This window comes from Staurois parvus, unplaced genomic scaffold (assembly GCF_062004578.1).
Source record: "Staurois parvus isolate SC_StPar_1 unplaced genomic scaffold, SC_StPar_1.0 ptg000412l, whole genome shotgun sequence".
NCBI lineage: Eukaryota > Metazoa > Chordata > Amphibia > Anura > Ranidae > Staurois > Staurois parvus.
The window spans coordinates 955736-975360 of record NW_028318208.1 but is presented as its reverse complement, the minus strand read 5'-3'; the positions used below and the strand labels follow the sequence as shown (position 1 = coordinate 975360).

Sequence of the window (19625 nt, the reverse complement as noted above, 5' to 3'; positions counted from 1 at the left end):
ATGGGCTGCTGCCTTGCAATGCCCCCATACCCCAAACACTGGGTGCTGAGGCGTAAAATCCTCTGTGTAGGGCAGCACTGCACCAGGGACAGCTTCCCCCCCCAATCCCTGCCCTGTATGCTCTATGGGCTGCTACCTTGCAGCAACCCTCCCAGTGGATATAGACAATGCACCAGGGGCAGCTGCCCCTCTAGTCCCTGCCCTGCATGCTCTATGGGCTGTTGCCTTGCAACGCCCCTACTCCCCCAACGCAGGAAGACACGGCACCGGTTGCAGCTGCCCCCCCCCCCCCAATCCCTGCCCTGCATGCACTATGGGCTGTTGCCTTGCAACGCCCCTACTCCCCCAACGCAGGAAGACACGGCACCGGTTGCAGCTGCCCCCCCCCCAATCCCTGCCCTGCATGCTCTAGGGGCTGTTGCCTTGCAACGCCCCCACTCCTCCAACGCAGGAAGACACTGCACCAATTGCAGCTGCCCCCCCCAATCCCTGCCCTGCATGCTCTAGGGGCTGTTGCCTTGCAACGCCCCCTCTCCCCCAACACATGAAGATACTGCACCAGGGGCAGCTGCCCCCCCCAGTCCCTGCCCTGCATGCTCTATGGGCTGTTGCCTTGCAACGCCCCCACTCCCCCAACGCAGGAAGACAGGGGAAGCTGCCCTCCCTACTCCCGGCCCTGTATGGTGACAATGCAGGAACATAATTTGAAGATTAGAAATACCATTGTCACCCTATTACAGGACAAGGACCTTCACCGCAGGATTACCAGATATTATGTGAATGAAAACTGCGAATTTGTAAAATTACTTTTAAAATCACATCAACATGAAAGATTATATGAGATTTTAGTGATTGTCGGTATCTACTTTATGTACATTGATGTTTACCAGGTCCTGGGTGCTGAGGTGTAAAATCCTCTGCATAGGGCAGCACAAAAACGGAAAACACCGCTGCAGGTTGGCGCTATACAAAATCTACATTGTATTCTATTACAATGATCTCAATGCATTTCTGTGTAGTCCCCAGGGTCGGACTGACCATTTGGAAACCCGGGCACTACCCGAGGGCCTAGGGTCAGTAGGGGGCCCCATGAGATGCCCCTGGTACCTTTTTCATAGGCTTTTTTGAGTTTGGGCAAGGACACAGGGGCCCCATGATCCCCTATTGCCCGGGAGCCCCACGGGTTTTCAGTCCGCCCCTGGTAGTCCCGAATGTCAGACAGACTATTTGCAATGTATGTTTCCTGCAGAACTTAAAGCTAAACTCCAGGCACAAAAACTTTATATATATTCGTCCATAGCCACAAATTTATATAAATCCACTATATGTGCACCAAATGCCTTTGCAAACCCAGCAATTGCCGTGTAAACGTAGCGGTGACATCATCACTGCTGTACATAGCTTGTGCAGATAGCAGAGCTGTGGAAAAGACTCAGCAGGCTCCACCCACTGCAGGCTGCCTGCTGAAAACTACAGGAGGGGGCGGAGACCAGACCAGTCACCCTGCACAAGCAGTGACCGGTCATTATTACAGAGGAACAGTGTCACGCTGGATTACTGCACAGATTTGGAAGATATACACAAAGTACAACAAGATTCCAGTAAAGAATACACAAGACTCTTGCATTTAGACAATATTTCCCGATCCCGGAGATCTACTTTATTATAGTAAAACTGCCAGAAGTTTCACAGACCTATTATGAAATGTACAAAGCAATGACATTATATATATATATATATATATATATATTAACTGCCCCAGGAGTCTCCAATTACTAAGCCCCTCTATGTCTAAGCCCTGATGGGCAGGGCGAAACGCGTAGGGTACGTCGTTTGCAGAGAAGCATAGGCTGAGACCAATCCTCACTTCTATCACATACAGACCGGCTGGGAAAGCAACATCCTCTCTATATGATATGGAGGCCACAACTGCTGAACTTTCATCCTGACAGCACCAGGATCTCTAGGGTGTCAGAGACATTAGAGCTCTGCTCCTTTAGGGCCCTTTCACAATGCTTAAAAACGCATATCGCATTTTTAACACGCTTTAGGGGCTCATTCACACCAGCTGCTGCATTGCATTGATTTACTGATACCGGCGCAGTAAAGCCACATTCACATCAATGCAATTTGGCAGTTCAAAATCGCATAACAGGTCACATTTGTGCAGCACAGTGGCTAAATGGTTAGCACTTCCGCCTGGCACTTCTAGGGTCGCTGGTTCAAATCCCAACCATGGTACCACCTGCCTGGAGTTTGCATGTTCTCCCTGTGCCTGTGTGGGATTCCTCCCACACTGGTAGGTGAATTGGCTCCTGTCTAAATTGTCCCTAGTATGTGTATGTATGAATGTAAGTTAGGGACCTTAGATTGTACGCCCCTTGAGGGTTAGGGACTGATGTGAATGTACAATATATATGTAAAGCGCTGTGTAAATTGACAGCGCTATATAAGTACCTGAAATAAATGAGCAGTGTTCCTATTCTTCCCCCTTACCCCTTTGCAAACTATGGAATACTATAGCACTATATAAGTATCTAAAATAAATAAATAAAACACATTTTCAAAACCGCACCGCAAAAATCACTGCAGAAACAGATCAATCTTTTCGTTCTATAGACTTCAATGGAGAAGCTGCAGAAAAGCATGTGGCGCGCTTTTGATGCCTTTTTGACGTGTTTTATGGTTTATTCTGCAGAATAAAACGCAAAAACCCAAAACGCATCAAAAACGCATTTTCAAAACCGCACCGCACAAATCGCTGCAGAAACAGATCAAAGGCAAACTGCATAGGTGTGAACCTTACTGTATATAAAAAATAATAACGCTTCTAAACGTCAGCGACAGAAGCCCCGGGACGCCGCTAGGTGCACCGGGCCTCGCATTTCATTCAGCACAAACATTGCTTTCTCGTTCCTAGCGGCACAGCGACACTAAGCCATAAATCACCGGCTTCCTCGACAGGAATAGCAATGCAGCCATCCTAATGACACTGCAATCAAGGTGGAGTTTAGCAGCAGAAAATAAAAACACACGTGTCCGACATCTTTGCTCGGCCCGTTGATATTCGGCTTATCACCCAAAAGGGAAGGCTCCGTCATGCCATGGCGCTTTGCCGTTTAGCGACAGCGGTCAGGAAGCCCATGACGACAGAAGCGGCTGACCCAATAAATGTGTAGGTCTGTGGCATAGTAAGAAAAATACAGTAGCAGATCGCTGTCATCGCAGCACAGCTTCTGACGCTGACGGCATGCTTTGCTCAGTCTAGCGAGCGGCTTGCACTGGGGGGAGGACTGGGATTGCTCACACAGCCAATAATCAAACTGCCGGAGGACACTGAGATGACCCATCACCATAGCACTACCCAGCTGGTCACCTCTACTGTCAGCAGATATGTCGTTTCCGTATGGATGGCGTGCAAGCTGCGTCGGGATATGGACACGAGGCCCCAGCAGGACAGGGCAAGGACAGCAAACCTCAGGACTTTGCCCCCATTTCTGCCTGCGTGTGAACATAGCGAAGTAAATTCGAGGCGTTTTTTTCTGTAGTACAGAAGCGAGGGGTTCACTTCGCCATCGCCACCTAAGGGCATGTTCGCACCAGCGCGACGCGTTAAGGTACTTGTAAAACTGCAAACGCACAACTGATTGTTTGCTGATGTACAGTGCGTTGTGCATTTTGAATAGCAACCCATTGCACGTAAAGTGGTGGTAAAGCTCAGACATGAAATATGAACAAAGCATATCCCTCTACAGTGTGTACTTGTCTCAATCCAGAGCACTAAGTGCCAATTCTGCCTGCTGCCTTGTTCCTCTGCTACCTGCATGAATCACTTCTGATGAGTTTTCCTGACACCAAGAAAAACAGAGAGACAGGGGAGGGAGCTCCAGCAGATTTGTCAATTGGTATCCACCCTCTGAAGAAGTGCGTGCGCACGAAACGCGTTAGGAGGAGCAAGACGTCATGACGTCATGTGGAGGCCCGGCGGCCATTTTACTTACTGGACGGTTAGTCCATATCACCTCTGTTTTTAATTGCTGTGTCAAATTTGTTTCTTTATAATAAATACCTATTGATACCTACTACACTATGGGCATGTTCTATGGTCTCCTGTGCGGAGCATTTCATTTATAGAGCCATCTGATCCAGCCATCACTTAAGTATCCAGAGAAGGGAGTCCCTGTAAGCAGGAATCTACACATGCCCATCCCTTAAAGGGATCTCTGGCCAGCTGGACCCTGTACCTGCCTGTGAGCTCCTGATAGCACCATCATTCCTTGAGGGAGGATTTTCCTGGATTAGGATCTTACCCAGCTCCTAAAGGGGACCTCTACAGAACCTCTTACTGCATATATACATTATGCATCTGGTGAGTGTGTAATCTTACCACACTTTTTGGAGCACTAACATTGGATTCTACTGATCATTTGCACGGACTGCCATGTTTATTTTATTTGGTTATTTATATTTGGCATTTTATGGACATTAATTACTAACTATTCTTAGCGCTGCACCTATTTATTTTATACCTCCAGCAGATTGACAGCCTCAGCAAGGGCAAAGACGCCAAATTACGCCTCCCCCCTCATCATTATGTGCAAATTTAGGGGCTTCTACCCCCAGCAGTCATCCCCTTGTCAAAATGCCTTGTATCAGAATGAACTCACTGACGCCCCCATCCATACAGTAAACCAGTGCGCCCATGGCAGCCGGCCCTCCTGCCCACCCCTTGTCCGGATCCTGGACTCAGCTCTGTCTCTGTGTGAAGGGGGGGGGGGTGTCCTTTCCCTCCAATCAGCTCTCAGAGCTCTCCTCACTGAGCTCTGCAGAGTGTAACTTTAGCTCTTCGCCCCCATTTTCTCCAACCTTTTCAAATTCAGCACTTTAAATGGGTGTAGAGAAGAGATGACCGTAGATAAACAGGTACAACTCATGTAGGAGGATTTGTTTCATCTCTGTGGATCACCTGAGGCCAGTCACTTCACTGGGTATATGGGAGGGTTTACAAACACTTTAATGCAGGCCATAGACGGGTCGTTTATCGGCCGATTTTTCATCCGCACGAAAAATCGGCTGATATTCACGCCGTTAGTGGGGCCCGCCTGTCGGCCGTTTTTCGCGGATCGTCTCGTTTACTTTTATCGGTCATGCTGGAAAATCCACGAAAACCGGATGGTGGCAGCATCGGCAACGGCGCTGACCGATTCTTCGTTTATCGGCCGACAATTCGGCCGATAAACGTCCCGTCTATGGCCTGCCTTAGGCTCAGTTCACATCAAATATGAAAACAGCCTTTAAGGCACCTTAAGCATTAATAAGGGGTCTTTTACATTTGAGGGTGGTAAAAACACGTGGCTCAGCCGTGTTTGTAAACACACACACACCCTCTTAAGCTGCAAAAGAAGCAGCTAGGAGCAGGAGCATTTGGAAACTTGGGCACAGCCCGAGGGCCCGGGGTCAGTAGGGGGCCCCATGAGATGCCCCTGGTACCTTTTTCATAGGCTTTTTTGAGTTTGGCCAAGGACACAGGGGCCCCATGATGCCCTATTGCCCGGGGGCCCCATGAGTTGTCAGTCCGCCCCTGGCTAGGAGTGTATACATGCCATACGCAAGATGCTTTGTTTCGCAGCCACGGCAGGAATGATACCCCTTGTCGTGTTTGGTAGGCACTACTGACCGCCGCACGCAAGCCATTCAAATGAATGGGGCAGTGCTGGAACCACCCCGCAACCGTGCACGTTGCATGCGCATGTGTTGCGCATTTAGGGGGTTAAAACAGGAAGTGCTACAGGCTACATATCACCTACCCACCGCCTGTCAGATGCCTCCAATCCAAGAGTGGATCGCTTTCAGAGGAGCGGCAGCCCTCGGCGCCAGCAGAAATGAGCTCTAAGGGTTTCAGACATTCAAGTCGCACCTAGTGATGTCCCTCAAATGCCCTGTGAGCAGGGGAGGACTGACAACTCATGGGGCCCCCGGCCAATAGGGGATCATGGGGCCCCTGTGTCCTTGCCCAAACTCTAAAAAGCCTATGATAAAGGTACCAGGGGCATCTCATGGGGCCCCCTACTGACCCCGGGCCCTCGGGCAGTGCCAGAGTTTCCAAATGGTTAGTCCGCCCCTGTTTCTGTCCATCCAATCCAGAGATTTACAAAGCTCTGGCACATGGCACAGTCATTCTTGGCAGGGCACTCAAAGCACACCCAAAAAAGCCTATAATAGGTACCAGGGGCATTTCATGGGGCCCCCTACTGACCCCGGGTCCTCGGAGAGTGCCCGAGTGCTCAAATGGTCAGTCCGCCCCTGCCTGCGAGCTTCTTTTTTTTTTTGGGAAACGATCACTTTGACGCTTTGCGGACGCAAACACCGTAGGCACGTGTACGCCGCATACGCAGCACATTTCAATAGAAGTGAATGGTGGTGGCACACAGAAAAGAATAGCCAAAACGCGCTGATGAATGCGGTTACCATTACATCATCCAAAATCGCACGCGACACTTTTCTGAAAACGCAATGTGGCTCAACCACATCTATATAAACACCCTCCATACACGCAAATCGTACTCCACAATGTCATCGGAATCATGCTGCTGAAAAAGCATGAAAAACACATGTGTGAGCCGGGGCGACGGGAGATGGTACAATCACAGTGCACAGTGAAAGGGGATTGCACAATTAGATTGTAACGTGTGTGATGAGCTGCAGATTGGTGAGCTGAGCTTCATGGGTCTGCTTCCCACACGAGCAAACTCTAGATACTTCAAGAGCAAGTATCACCCTAAGGGGACAGTGTGAGTAATACGGATAACCATGAATATTCTGCTCCCCCTCTGTATTGGACAGGATCCGGTATAAAATCAGATCCGGCTGGTTTGCCAAGGATGCTCATAAAAGAGGAAGAGGCTGATCAACTCCACATCCAGGGGGGTCCTGTGCTTCCCAAAGACCCTGATCTGTCTCCATCCCAGCTCTGTCCCCTCCCACCCTGCATCATGCAGCAATCACAGCCACCGTGGGACGCCCCTCACCCATCCATCTCTGTACCATTGATGCAGATTAGGGCTCTTTTTTTTTTTTTTTACTCTCGCCCCTTTCCCAGCCAGGAGGGACCCCGCCAAGATGTATTAACCCTGTGTGGACTGCAGGGCGGACTACTAGATCACCTACTGATCTGTGCAAAAGTGCAATGGGGGGGGGGGGTAAAAGGGCACCTAGTGATACAAGGCAGTCATCATACACACAGCTGGGACAGAGGCACTCCATGTCATGGGTGCACTGCACATGTGTGCACCCCTCCCCCGCATGCTGCCAATGACTGCTGCTGCATTGCTGCCTCCAATATAGATCACCCTCCAATATAGATCACCCTCCAATATAGATCACCCTCCAATATAGATTACCCTCCAATATAGACCCCCCACCCCAGTATAGATCACCCACCATCACAATATAGATCACCCTCCAATATAGATCACCCTCCAATATAGACCCCCCCACCACAGTATAAATCACCCACCATCACAATATAGATCACCCTCCATCATAATATAGATTACCCTCCAATATAGACCCCCCACCCCAGTATAGATCACCCACCATCACAATATAGATCACCCTCCAATATAGATCACCCTCCAATATAGACCCCCCCACCACAGTATAGATCACCAGCCATCACAATATAGATCACTCCTCCACCCCAGTATAGATCCCCCATCCCAGTATAGATCACCCCTCCACGCCAGTATAGATCCCCCCCCATCCCAGTACAGATCACCCCTTCACCCCAGTATAGATCCCCCCATCCCAGTATAGATCCCCCATCCCAGTATAGATCCCCCACCATCACAATATAGATCACCCTCCATCATAATATAGATCACCCTCTCAATATAGATCACTCCTCCACCCCAGTATAGATCCCCCCCATCCCAGTATAGATCACCCCTCCACCCTAGTATAGATCTCCCATCCCAGTATAGATCCCCCCATCCAAGTATAGATCCCCCACCATCACAATATAGATCACCCTCCATCATAATATAGATCACCCTCTCAATATAGATCACCCCTCCACCCCAGTATAGATCACCCCTCCACCCCAGTATAAATCCCCCATCCCAGTATAGATCCCCCACCATCACAATGTAGATCACCCTCTCAATATAGATCACCCCCACCCCAGTATAGATCCCCCACAATCACAATATAGATCACCCACCATCACAATATAAATCACACTCTCAATATAGATCACCCTCCAATATAGATCACCCCCACTCCAGTATAGATCCCCCATAATCACAATATAGATCACCCACCATCACAATATAAATCACACTCTCAATATAGATCACCCTCCAATATAGATCACCCCCACTCCAGTATAGATCTCCCACCATCACAATATGGAACACCCTCCCAATGTAAATCCCCCCATCCCAATAGAGATCACCCCTTATCCCAATACAGATCACCCTCCCAATATAGATTGTCCCCACACCCCAATATAGATCACCCCCATTGCACATGTGTGCGCTGGGACAGTGACACTCCATTTCCTGAGTGTGTTGCACATGTGTGCCCCCCCCCATGATGCCAATAACTGCTGCCTGCTTTGCTGGCCCCATCCCAATATAGAGCACCCCCTCCACCCCAGTATAAATCACCCCATCATCCCAGTATAGATCATTCCCCAACCCCAATATAGGTCACCCCTGAACCCTGATATACATCACCCCACGTCAATCTAGATCACCCCATCATCTCACTATAGATCACCCTCACCCCAATACAGATCACCTCATCATCCCACTATAGATCACCCATCACCCCAATATAAAACACCCCATCTTCCCACTATAGATCACCCTTCACCCCAATATAGATCACCCCATCATCCCACTATAGATCACCCCTCACCCCAATATAAACCACCCTATCATCCCACTATAGATCACCCCTCACCCCAATACAGACCACCCCTTCATCCCACTATAGATCACCCGTCACCCCAATATAGATCACCCCTTCATCCTACTATAGATCACCCATCACCCCAATATAGACCACCCCATCATCGCACTATAGATCACCTCCCCATCTCATTATGGATCACCTCCACTCCAAAACAGACCGCCCCCCCCCCCATCACATTATGGATCACTCCCCATCCCAATATAGATCACCCCCAACCTATTGCAGATCCCTCCCTCCTCCCCAGTATAGATCCCTTCCATTACAGTAGATCACATAGAGACAACATAGACATCCCCCATCCTGTCCTGATCCCCCTATAATCCCATTATCCAATGGCTGATCCCATTAAAGCCATCGTCCCGGCAGGTAGGTAGATCGGTGGGTGGATCGGTGGGTGGGTAGATCGTTCGGTAGGTAGGTGGGGTGTACTCACTGGCTTTGCCCGCCTTGGGTCTCTGCAGCAGCTTCTGCACCATGCCCAGGTCCTCAGCCTTGACAGCCTGGAGCAGCTCCTGGTCCTTCCCCATCCTCAGCGCTGCACCCCGGGGGGAGGACGATCCTGGGTACCGGAGAGGAAGGGCAGATCCTGGCGGAGCTCGATTGGTCCTCACAGCCCCAGCATCCTTCCCTGGAGAGGAGGAGGAGGAGGACGGGGAGATGGATGGGGACACCGGGTCAGATGTGCTGCTGCTGCTGGGGGGAAAGCACACCTCCAGCCGGGAGGAGCCAGGAACACCGGGGGGCCAGCACCATCCTCATCCTCGGGAACCGGCAGCACCGGAGAGGGAGGGGGGCGGCGGGGTGAGCCCGGGTGAGGAGCGCTGGGTGAGCGGAGTGAGATGACACGGAGCGGCCAGGAGGGGGAGGGAGAGAGAACGGAGGGATCATCAACACCCCCCCCATCGGTCTCCTGATCCCTCCTCCCCTCCCTGAGACATGTGATTGGCTGCACTGACTGGGAGCTGCATCCACGGGGCGGGGCCACCACACACTCTACGAGAACACTGATATGTACACATCTAATGTCATCCACTCATCCATTCTACATATGTATGTCATCCACTCATCCATTCTACATATATATGTCATCCACTCATCCATTCTACATATATAATGTCATCCACTCATCCATTCTACATATATAATGTCATCCACTCATCCATTCTACATATATAATGTCATCCACTCATCCATTCTACATATATATGTCATCCACTCATCCATTCTACATATATAATGTCATCCACTCATCCATTCTACATATATAATGTCATCCACTCATCCATTCTACATATATAATGTCATCCACTCATCCATTCTACATATATAATGTCATCCACTCATCCATTCTACATATATAATGTCATCCACTCATCCATTCTACATATATATGTCATCCACTCATCCATTCTACATATATAATGTCATCCACTCATCCATTCTACATATATATGTCATCCACTCATCCATTCTACATATATATGTCATCCACTCATCCATTCTACATATATAATGTCATCCACTCATCCATTCTACATATATAATGTCATCCACTCATCCATTCTACATATATAATGTCATCCACTCATCCATTCTACATATATATGTCATCCACTCATCCATTCTACATATATAATGTCATCCACTCATCCATTCTACATATATAATGTCATCCACTCATCCATTCTACATATATAATGTCATCCACTCATCCATTCTACATATATAATGTCATCCACTAATCCATTCTACATATATATGTCATCCACTCATCCATTCTACATATATAATGTCATCCACTCATCCATTCTACATATATATGTCATCCACTCATCCATTCTACATATGTATGTCATCCACTCATCCATTCTACATATGTATGTCATCCACTCATCCATTCTACATATATAATGTCATCCACTCATCCATTCTACATATATAATGTCATCCACTCATCCATTCTACATATATAATGTCATCCACTCATCCATTCAACATATATAATGTCATCCACTCATCCATTCTACATATATAATGTCATCCATTCTACATATATAATGTCATCCACTCATCCATTCTACATATATAATGTCATCCACTCATCCATTCTACACATATAATGTCATCCACTCATCCATTCTACACATATAATGTCATCCACTCATCCATTCTACATATATAATGTCATCCACTCATCCATTCTACATATATATGTCATCCACTCATCCATTCTACATATGTATGTCATCCACTCATCCATTCTACATATGTATGTCATCCACTCATCCATTCTACATATATAATGTCATCCACTCATCCATTCTACATATATAATGTCATCCACTCATCCATTCTACATATACCAGTATATGTCGTCCACTCATCCATTCTACATATATATGTCATCCGCTCACCCATTCTACATATATAATGTCATCCGCTCATCCTTTCTACATATATAATGTCATCCACTCATCCATTCTACATATATAATGTCATCCACTCATCCATTCTACATATATATGTCATCCACTCATCCATTCTACATATATAATGTCATCCGCTCATCCATTCTACATATATATGTCGTCCGCTCACCCATTCTACATATATAATGTCATCCGCTCATCCATTCTACATATACAATGTCATCCACTCATCCATTCTACATATATAATGTCATCCACTCATCCATTCTACATATACAATGTCATCCACTCATCCATTCTACATATACAATGTCATCCACTCATCCATTCTACATATATAATGTCATCCGCTCATCCGTTCTACATATACAATGTCATCCACTCATCCATTCTACATATACAATGTCATCCACTCATCCATTCTACATATATAATGTCATCCGCTCATCCATTCTACATATATAATGTCATCCACTCATCCATTCTACATATATAATGTCATCCGCTCATCCATTCTACATATATAATGTCATCCGCTCATCCATTCTACATATATATGTCATCCGCTCATCCATTCTACATATATAATGTCATCCACTCATCCATTCTACATATATAATGTCATCCACTCATCCATTCCACATATATAATGTCATCCACGCATCCATTCTACATATATAATGTCATCCACTCATCCACTCTACATATCTAATGTCATCCACTCATCCATTCCACATATATAATGTCATCCACTCATCCATTCCACATATATAATGTCATCCACTCATCCATTCTACATATATAATGTCATCCGCTCATCCATTCCACATATATAATGTCATCCTCTCATCCATTCTATATATATATATATGTAATCCGCTCATCCATTCTACATATATAATGTCGTCCACTCATCCATTCTACATATATAATGTCATCCACTCATCCATCCTATATATATAATGTCATCCTCTCATCCATTCTACACATATAATGTCATCCACTCATCCATTCTACATATATAATGTCATCCACTCATCCATTCTACATATATAATGTCATCCACTCATCCATTCTACATATACCGGTATATGTCGTCCACTCATCCATTCTGCATATATATGTCGTCCACTCATCCATTCTACATATATAATGTCATCCGCTCATCCTTTCTACATATATAATGTCATCCACTCATCCATTCTACATATATAATGTCATCCACTCATCCATTCTACATATATATGTCGTCCACTCATCCATTCTACATATATAATGTCATCCGCTCATCCATTCTACATATATATGTCGTCCGCTCACCCATTCTACATATATAATGTCATCCGCTCATCCGTTCTACATATACAATGTCATCCACTCATCCATTCTACATATATAATGTCATCCACTCATCCGTTCTACATATACAATGTCATCCGCTCATCCATTCTACATATACAATGTCATCCACTCATCCATTCTACATATACAATGTCATCCACTCATCCATTCTACATATACAATGTCATCCACTCATCCATTCTACATATACAATGTCATCCACTCATCCATTCTACATATATAATGTCATCCGCTCATCCATTCTACATATATAATGTCATCCGCTCATCCATTCTACATATATAATGTCATCCGCTCATCCATTCTACATATATAATGTCATCCGCTCATCCATTCTACATATATATGTCATCCGCTCATCCATTCTACATATATAATGTCATCCACTCATCCATTCTACATATATAATGTCATCCACTCATCCATTCTACATATATAATGTCATCCACTCTACATATCTAATGTCATCCACTCATCCATTCCACATATATAATGTCATCCACTCATCCATTCTACATATATAATGTCATCCGCTCATCCATTCCACATATATAATGTCATCCTCTCATCCATTCTATATATATATATGTAATCCGCTCATCCATTCTACATATATAATGTCGTCCGCTCATCCATTCTACATATATAATGTCATCCACTCATATATTCTATAAATATATATAATGTCATCCACTCATATATTCTGTATATATAATGTCGTCCACTCATCCATCCTATATATATAATGTCATCCTCTCATCCATTCTACATATATAATGTCATCCACTCATATATTCTATAAATATATATAATGTCATCCACTCATATATTCTGTATATATAATGTCATCCACTCATCCATTCTATATATATAATGTCGTCCACTCATCCATTCTATATATATATAATGTCGTCCACTCATCCATTCTATATATATATAATGTCATCCACTCATATATTCCGTATATAGAATGTCATCCACTCATATATTCTATATATATATAATTTCATCCACTCATATATTCTATATATATATAATGTCATCCACTCATATATTCTATATATATATAATGTCATCCACTCATATATTCTGTATATATAATGTCATCCACTCATATATTCTGTATATATAATGTCATCCACTCATCCATTCTTTATATATATAATGTCATCCACTCCTATATTCTATATATATATAATGTCATCCACTCCTATATTCTGTATATAGAATGTCATCCACTGATACATTGTATACTACACGGAGATCTCTCTCCCTCCTGTACTAGATATACTGTTACTACACTGAATTCTAATCTACCATGATATACACACCAATATACACTCTACCACACTGACCAATCACATTGACTCTACTACACTGATACATTGTACTACACCCATACACTGTGACACATGACACTGCACTGACCAATCACACTTGTACACTGGGTGACTGTACTATACTGATCTATGGCACTAATACACTCTACTGTCATATTACAAAGTGCAATTGGATTAGAAATCACAATAGTACATTCTGCATTGTATTACACGGTACAATCACACCACAAATCACAGCACCCCACTATGCTGCTGTACTACCATGTGCAACCACATTACAACATCACTACTACAGTGTGCAGTCACAGAGCCACACTGTGCAAACAAACTACTACATGGTGCAACCCCATCACAATGTACAACTACTACACGGTGCAACCACAGCACACTGTACAACTACAACACAGTGCAATCACAGCACACTGTACAACTACTACACGGTGCAACCACAGCACACTGTACAACTATTAAGCAGTTCAATCACAGCACATTGTACAACTACTACATGGTGCAATCACAGCACACTGTACAACTACAACACGGTGCAACCACAGCACACTGTACAACTACTACGCGGTGCAATCACAGCACATTGTAAAACTACTACACGGTGCAACCACAGCACACTGTACAACTACTACGCGGTGCAACCACAGCACATTGTACAACTACTACGCGGTGCAATCACAGCACATTGAACAACTACTACGCGGTGCAATCACAGCACATTGTACAACTACTACGCGGTGCAATCACAGCACATTGTACAACTGCAACACGGTGCAATCACAGCACATTGTACAACTACAACACGGTGCAACCACAGCACATTGTACAACTACAACACGGTGCAACCACAGCATATTGTACAACTACTACACGGTGCAACCCCATCACAATGTACAACTACTACACGGTGCAATCACAGCACATTGTACAACTACTACAGGGTGCAACTACAGCACTCTGTACAACTACTACACGGTGCAACCACAGCACACTGTACAACTACTACGCGGTGCAATCACAGCACATTGTACAACTACTACGCGGTGCAATAACAGCACATTGTACAACTACTACGCAGTACAATCACAGCACATTGTACAACTACAACACAGTGCAATCACAGCACATTGTACAACTACAACACGGTGCAACCACAGCACATTGTACAACTACTACACGGAGCAATCACAGCACATTGTACATCTACTACACGGTGCAATCACATCACAATGTACAACTACTACACGGTGCAATCACAGCACGTTGTACAACTACAACACGGTGCAATCACAGCACATTGTACAACTACAACACAGATCAATAACAGCACATTGTACAACTACTACACGGTGCAATCACAGCACATTGTACAACTACTACACGGTGCAACCACAGCACGTTGTACAACTACTACACGGTGCAATCACAGCACATTGTACAACTACAACACGGTGCAACCACAGCACATTGTACAACTACAACACGGTGCAACCACAGCACATTGTACAACTACAACACGGTGCAACCACAGCACATTGTACAACTACTACACGGTGCAACCCAATCACAATGTACAACTACAACACGGTGCAATCACAGCACATTGTACAACTACTACACGGTGCAACTACAGCACATTGTACAACTACTACACAGTGAAATCACAGCACGTTGTACAACTACTACACGGTGCAATCACAGGACATTGTACAACTACTACACAGTGCAATCACAGCACATTGTACAACTACTACACGGTGCAATCACAACATAAATCGCATCACTGCACTCTGCAACTGTACTACCCTATGCAATCACATTACAACCTGGGCCAGTGCTAGACTATTTTGTGCCCTAGACAAGACCAGCTACTTTACTTATAGTTCTACTTCACCCCTCCTAGCACACATCCTCTTTCCACTCAAATTTTGCACCCTAGCACAAACTCTCTCCCCCAATTCCCCCCTCCTAGCATCAGGAGCGGACTGAACACTCATGGGGCCCCCGGGCAATAGGGGATCATGGGGCCCCTGTGTCCTTGCCCAAAGTCAAAAATGCCTATGAAAAAGGTACCAGGGGCATCTCATGGGGCCTCCTACTGACCCCGGGCCCTCGAGCAGTGCCCGAGTTTCCAAATGGTCAGTCTGCCCCTGCCTAGCATAAATCCCCCAATCCTACCTCCTAGCACAAATCCCCTCCAAAATATCCTTCCCAGCACAAAATCCTTCCACCCCCCCCCCACCCAAATCCCCCCCTCCTAGCACATAGGCTCTCAATACCGACTCTTAGCACAATCCGCCCAAATCTCCCTACTAGCACCCCCCCCCCCCCCATTCCCCCCTTCCTAGCATAAATCCCCCCAATCCTCCCTTCTAGCATAACTCCTCCCCCCACCTTCCCCCAATCCCCTCTCCTAGCACACATTCACCCAATCCCCCCTCCTAACACAAATCCTCCCAATCCCCTCTCCTAGCACAACTGTTGTATGGGGCAAATGATTGTTCATCCAACAACACTGCCTTTATTTTGTTCTGGCACACAATTGAATGTTCTCCGGCTTTATTCTCCGAAGTTCAAAAATACTGGATTATGGCCACTAGATGACACCCAGGAGCATATTTATTTCCTGTGATAGACAGCACCCTCTAGTGGCCATAATGTGGTATTTTCCCCATTCTCCTATTCAAATTGCAGAGAATATAGCCTGAGAACATTCAGTTTTAAAAATGCATAAAAAATGCAGCAAAAACATGCTTTTCTGCAGCATTTCCATTGAAGTCTATAGAACCATACATGCAACTTTTTGCATTAAAAAAAGTCCCTGACCCTTTCTAAAATAATGCACCGTTTGAAAACGCACAGGTGTGAACATCTCCCATAGGAAATCATGTTAAATGGACTATACTGCGTTTTTGCAAAAAGCTGCAGAAAACGCTTAGGTGTGAACCTAGGGTAAGAATTAATGGCACCATACAGCCTCTGCAAAGGGGCAGCGTGTTTGTGTGCATTGTGGGAAAGCATGCAATTTTTGCGTACATTCCCGCAATGCATTGGTGTGAACAAAGCCTAAAGCTGTAAAGTCACCAGGCATGCCTCTGGCCCATGGCAGATGGCCTAATTCTCTGGAAATAGGAGAAGGTGGGTCTCTGACAAGTCAACTGCGCACTGACCACAGGGGGGTCCACACCGGCACAACCTCCATTCACAAAAGGCCTTGTTTTATTTTTGTTTCAGTGAATACAAGGCATTCTCTGATTGGACGAAGTGGAGATTGTGACATCACCTACCCTCCACTTCACCCCGTCCAATCATAGAACACCTTGGGGGAGATTTACTAAAACTGTAGCCGGGGCGGACTGACCATTTGGAAACTCGGGCACTGCCCGAGGGCCTAGGGTCAGTAGGGGGCCCCATGAGATGCCCCTGGTACCTTTTTCATAGGCTTTTTTGAGTTTGGGCAAGGACACAGGGGCCCCATGATCCCCTATTGCCCGGGGGGCCCCATGAGTTGTCAGTCCATGAGTTGTCAGTCCGCCCCTGACTGTAGCATTCAGAATCTGGTGCAGCTGTGCATGGTAGCCAGTCAGCTTGTTCAAATAAGCTTTGACAATAAAACCTGGAAGCTGATTGGTTTCTATGCAGAGCTGCACCAGATTTTGCAATCTCCAATTTTAGTAAATAACTCCCGTGTGTTCATTGAAAAAAATACTGTGTTCTGTGAATGGCACTGGATCTGAGCAACCCTTTGTGGTCACTATGCACCTGACATAGAACCCAGAAGACAGCAGCGATCACTCAGCAGCGATCACTGTAGTAGCAGAGACTACTACAGAGATTTCCACCTTCCAAGGGGATCCCACAGGCATGAGATATACATCCTCATACTGTGCCAAGCTGGACCAATGTAACGAAACAATTAAGATCATACCTGGAATTCAGTTTTTAACATGTTTGGGAAAGGTTAAAAAAAAAATAAAAATGGAGCAGACTCGATGGGCCACTTGTTCTTTTTCTGCCATCACTCTCCTATGTTTCTATCGGTCTTATCTCACAATGGATCATATAGTAGTCTCTGCTGACGTCAGTGCATAGTGCAGACATAGGATTTTCGAGGAAGGGGGAGGTAACGCTTTGTCTGGCGAAGGAGACAAGACAGGTAATCATTACTCAGCATACTGAGAGAGACCTTCCCCAGCACTCTTCTCTATGATATTGATTCTTTCCAGCTGCAGGTACCTATTCTACCCATAGGATGAAGAAAAACAAAATACATGGTGCTTCCTACATGGAAGAAAAATATATTTGACATATATTTTAAAAATATTCTTCCCAAATATATTGCCATATATTTGAAATGTTATAATTGTGGCCATATTCAATATATTTCAAAATATATATTTTTATATATATATATATATATATACTGTATGTCGAAATGCGTTTTTATTACAAAATATCTAAAAAATATTTTTAAAAATACATTTCAAATATACTGTATGTCTTTAAAAATAGAAATCTACATCTTTGGAATGCATTTACAAATATATGTTAAAATGACTTCCTTAAATGTTAAAAAAATCTGCAGAATATATTTAAATAAATATATATTTTTAAAAATATATATTTTTTAAATATATTCTTTTTTCAACATATAAAAAAGTCATTTTAACATATTTTTACATATATTTGTAAATGCATTCCAAAAATGTAGATTTGTATTTTTAAAGACATACAGTATATTTGAAATGTATTTTTATTTGCACTAACAAACAATTTTGAGGACAAGCTTTCGGGGAGTGTCCCCTTCTTCAGGTCCAAGCAGTACTCTTGGACCTGAAGAAGGGGACACTCCCCGAAAGCTTGTCCTCAAAATTGTTTGTTAGTGCAAATAAAAAAAGTACCACGGACAGTACTCAATCGTTTCTGCTGCAAATGCACTTATATGGCTACAATCACCTCAAGCAAAATGTATTTTTAAAAATATTTTTAATATATTTTGTAATAAAAATGCACTTCAACATACAGTATATAGATATATATATTTTTTTTATTTATTGAAATATATTTTGAAATATACTGAATATGGCCAAAATTGTAGCATTTCAAATATATGTCAATATATTTGGGAAGAATATTTTAAAAATATATTTCAATTATATTTTTCATCCATATGGGTTACAGTTATTGTAAAGTAATGGTGGTGGAGAGGCGAAGTTGGGGGGGGGGGGGCGGGTACTGGTGGGGCTCCCACACAAATGCTTTGTGTGTTGGAAAGCAATCTGAAGTTTGTAGAGGAATGCTCACACTCCCCCAGCATTGTATACGTACATGCGGAGGATGGGCAATTTTACAACTTTATTTATCAAACTTTGGAATTCCTACGTCAGTATAGAGATCAGATTTATCGTAGAGATGAACATAGAGGTAGAGTTTTGCAATTGCTGGTATGAAATGCTGATGATGATCTGAAAATTATACAGCTATTAAAATGAAGCTAGTATCTGAT

At 44.5% G+C, this 19625-nt stretch overlaps 1 protein-coding gene across 4 annotated transcripts in view; it reads right to left on the bottom strand.

Annotated features, from left to right (window-relative positions):
• The window catches only part of CASKIN1 (CASK interacting protein 1), a 384147-nt gene extending 374303 nt beyond the window's left edge, over positions 1 to 9844 (bottom strand). For all 4 annotated transcript variants that reach the window (XM_089686801.1, XM_089686798.1, XM_089686800.1 and 1 more), the window contains exon 1: positions 9413 to 9844. In XM_089686801.1, the coding sequence (XP_089542927.1) occupies positions 9413 to 9506 (94 nt within the window). In that variant the 5' untranslated portion in view covers positions 9507 to 9844. The remainder of the gene's footprint in view (positions 1 to 9412) is intronic.
• Between the last annotated feature and the right edge of the window lie 9781 nt (positions 9845 to 19625).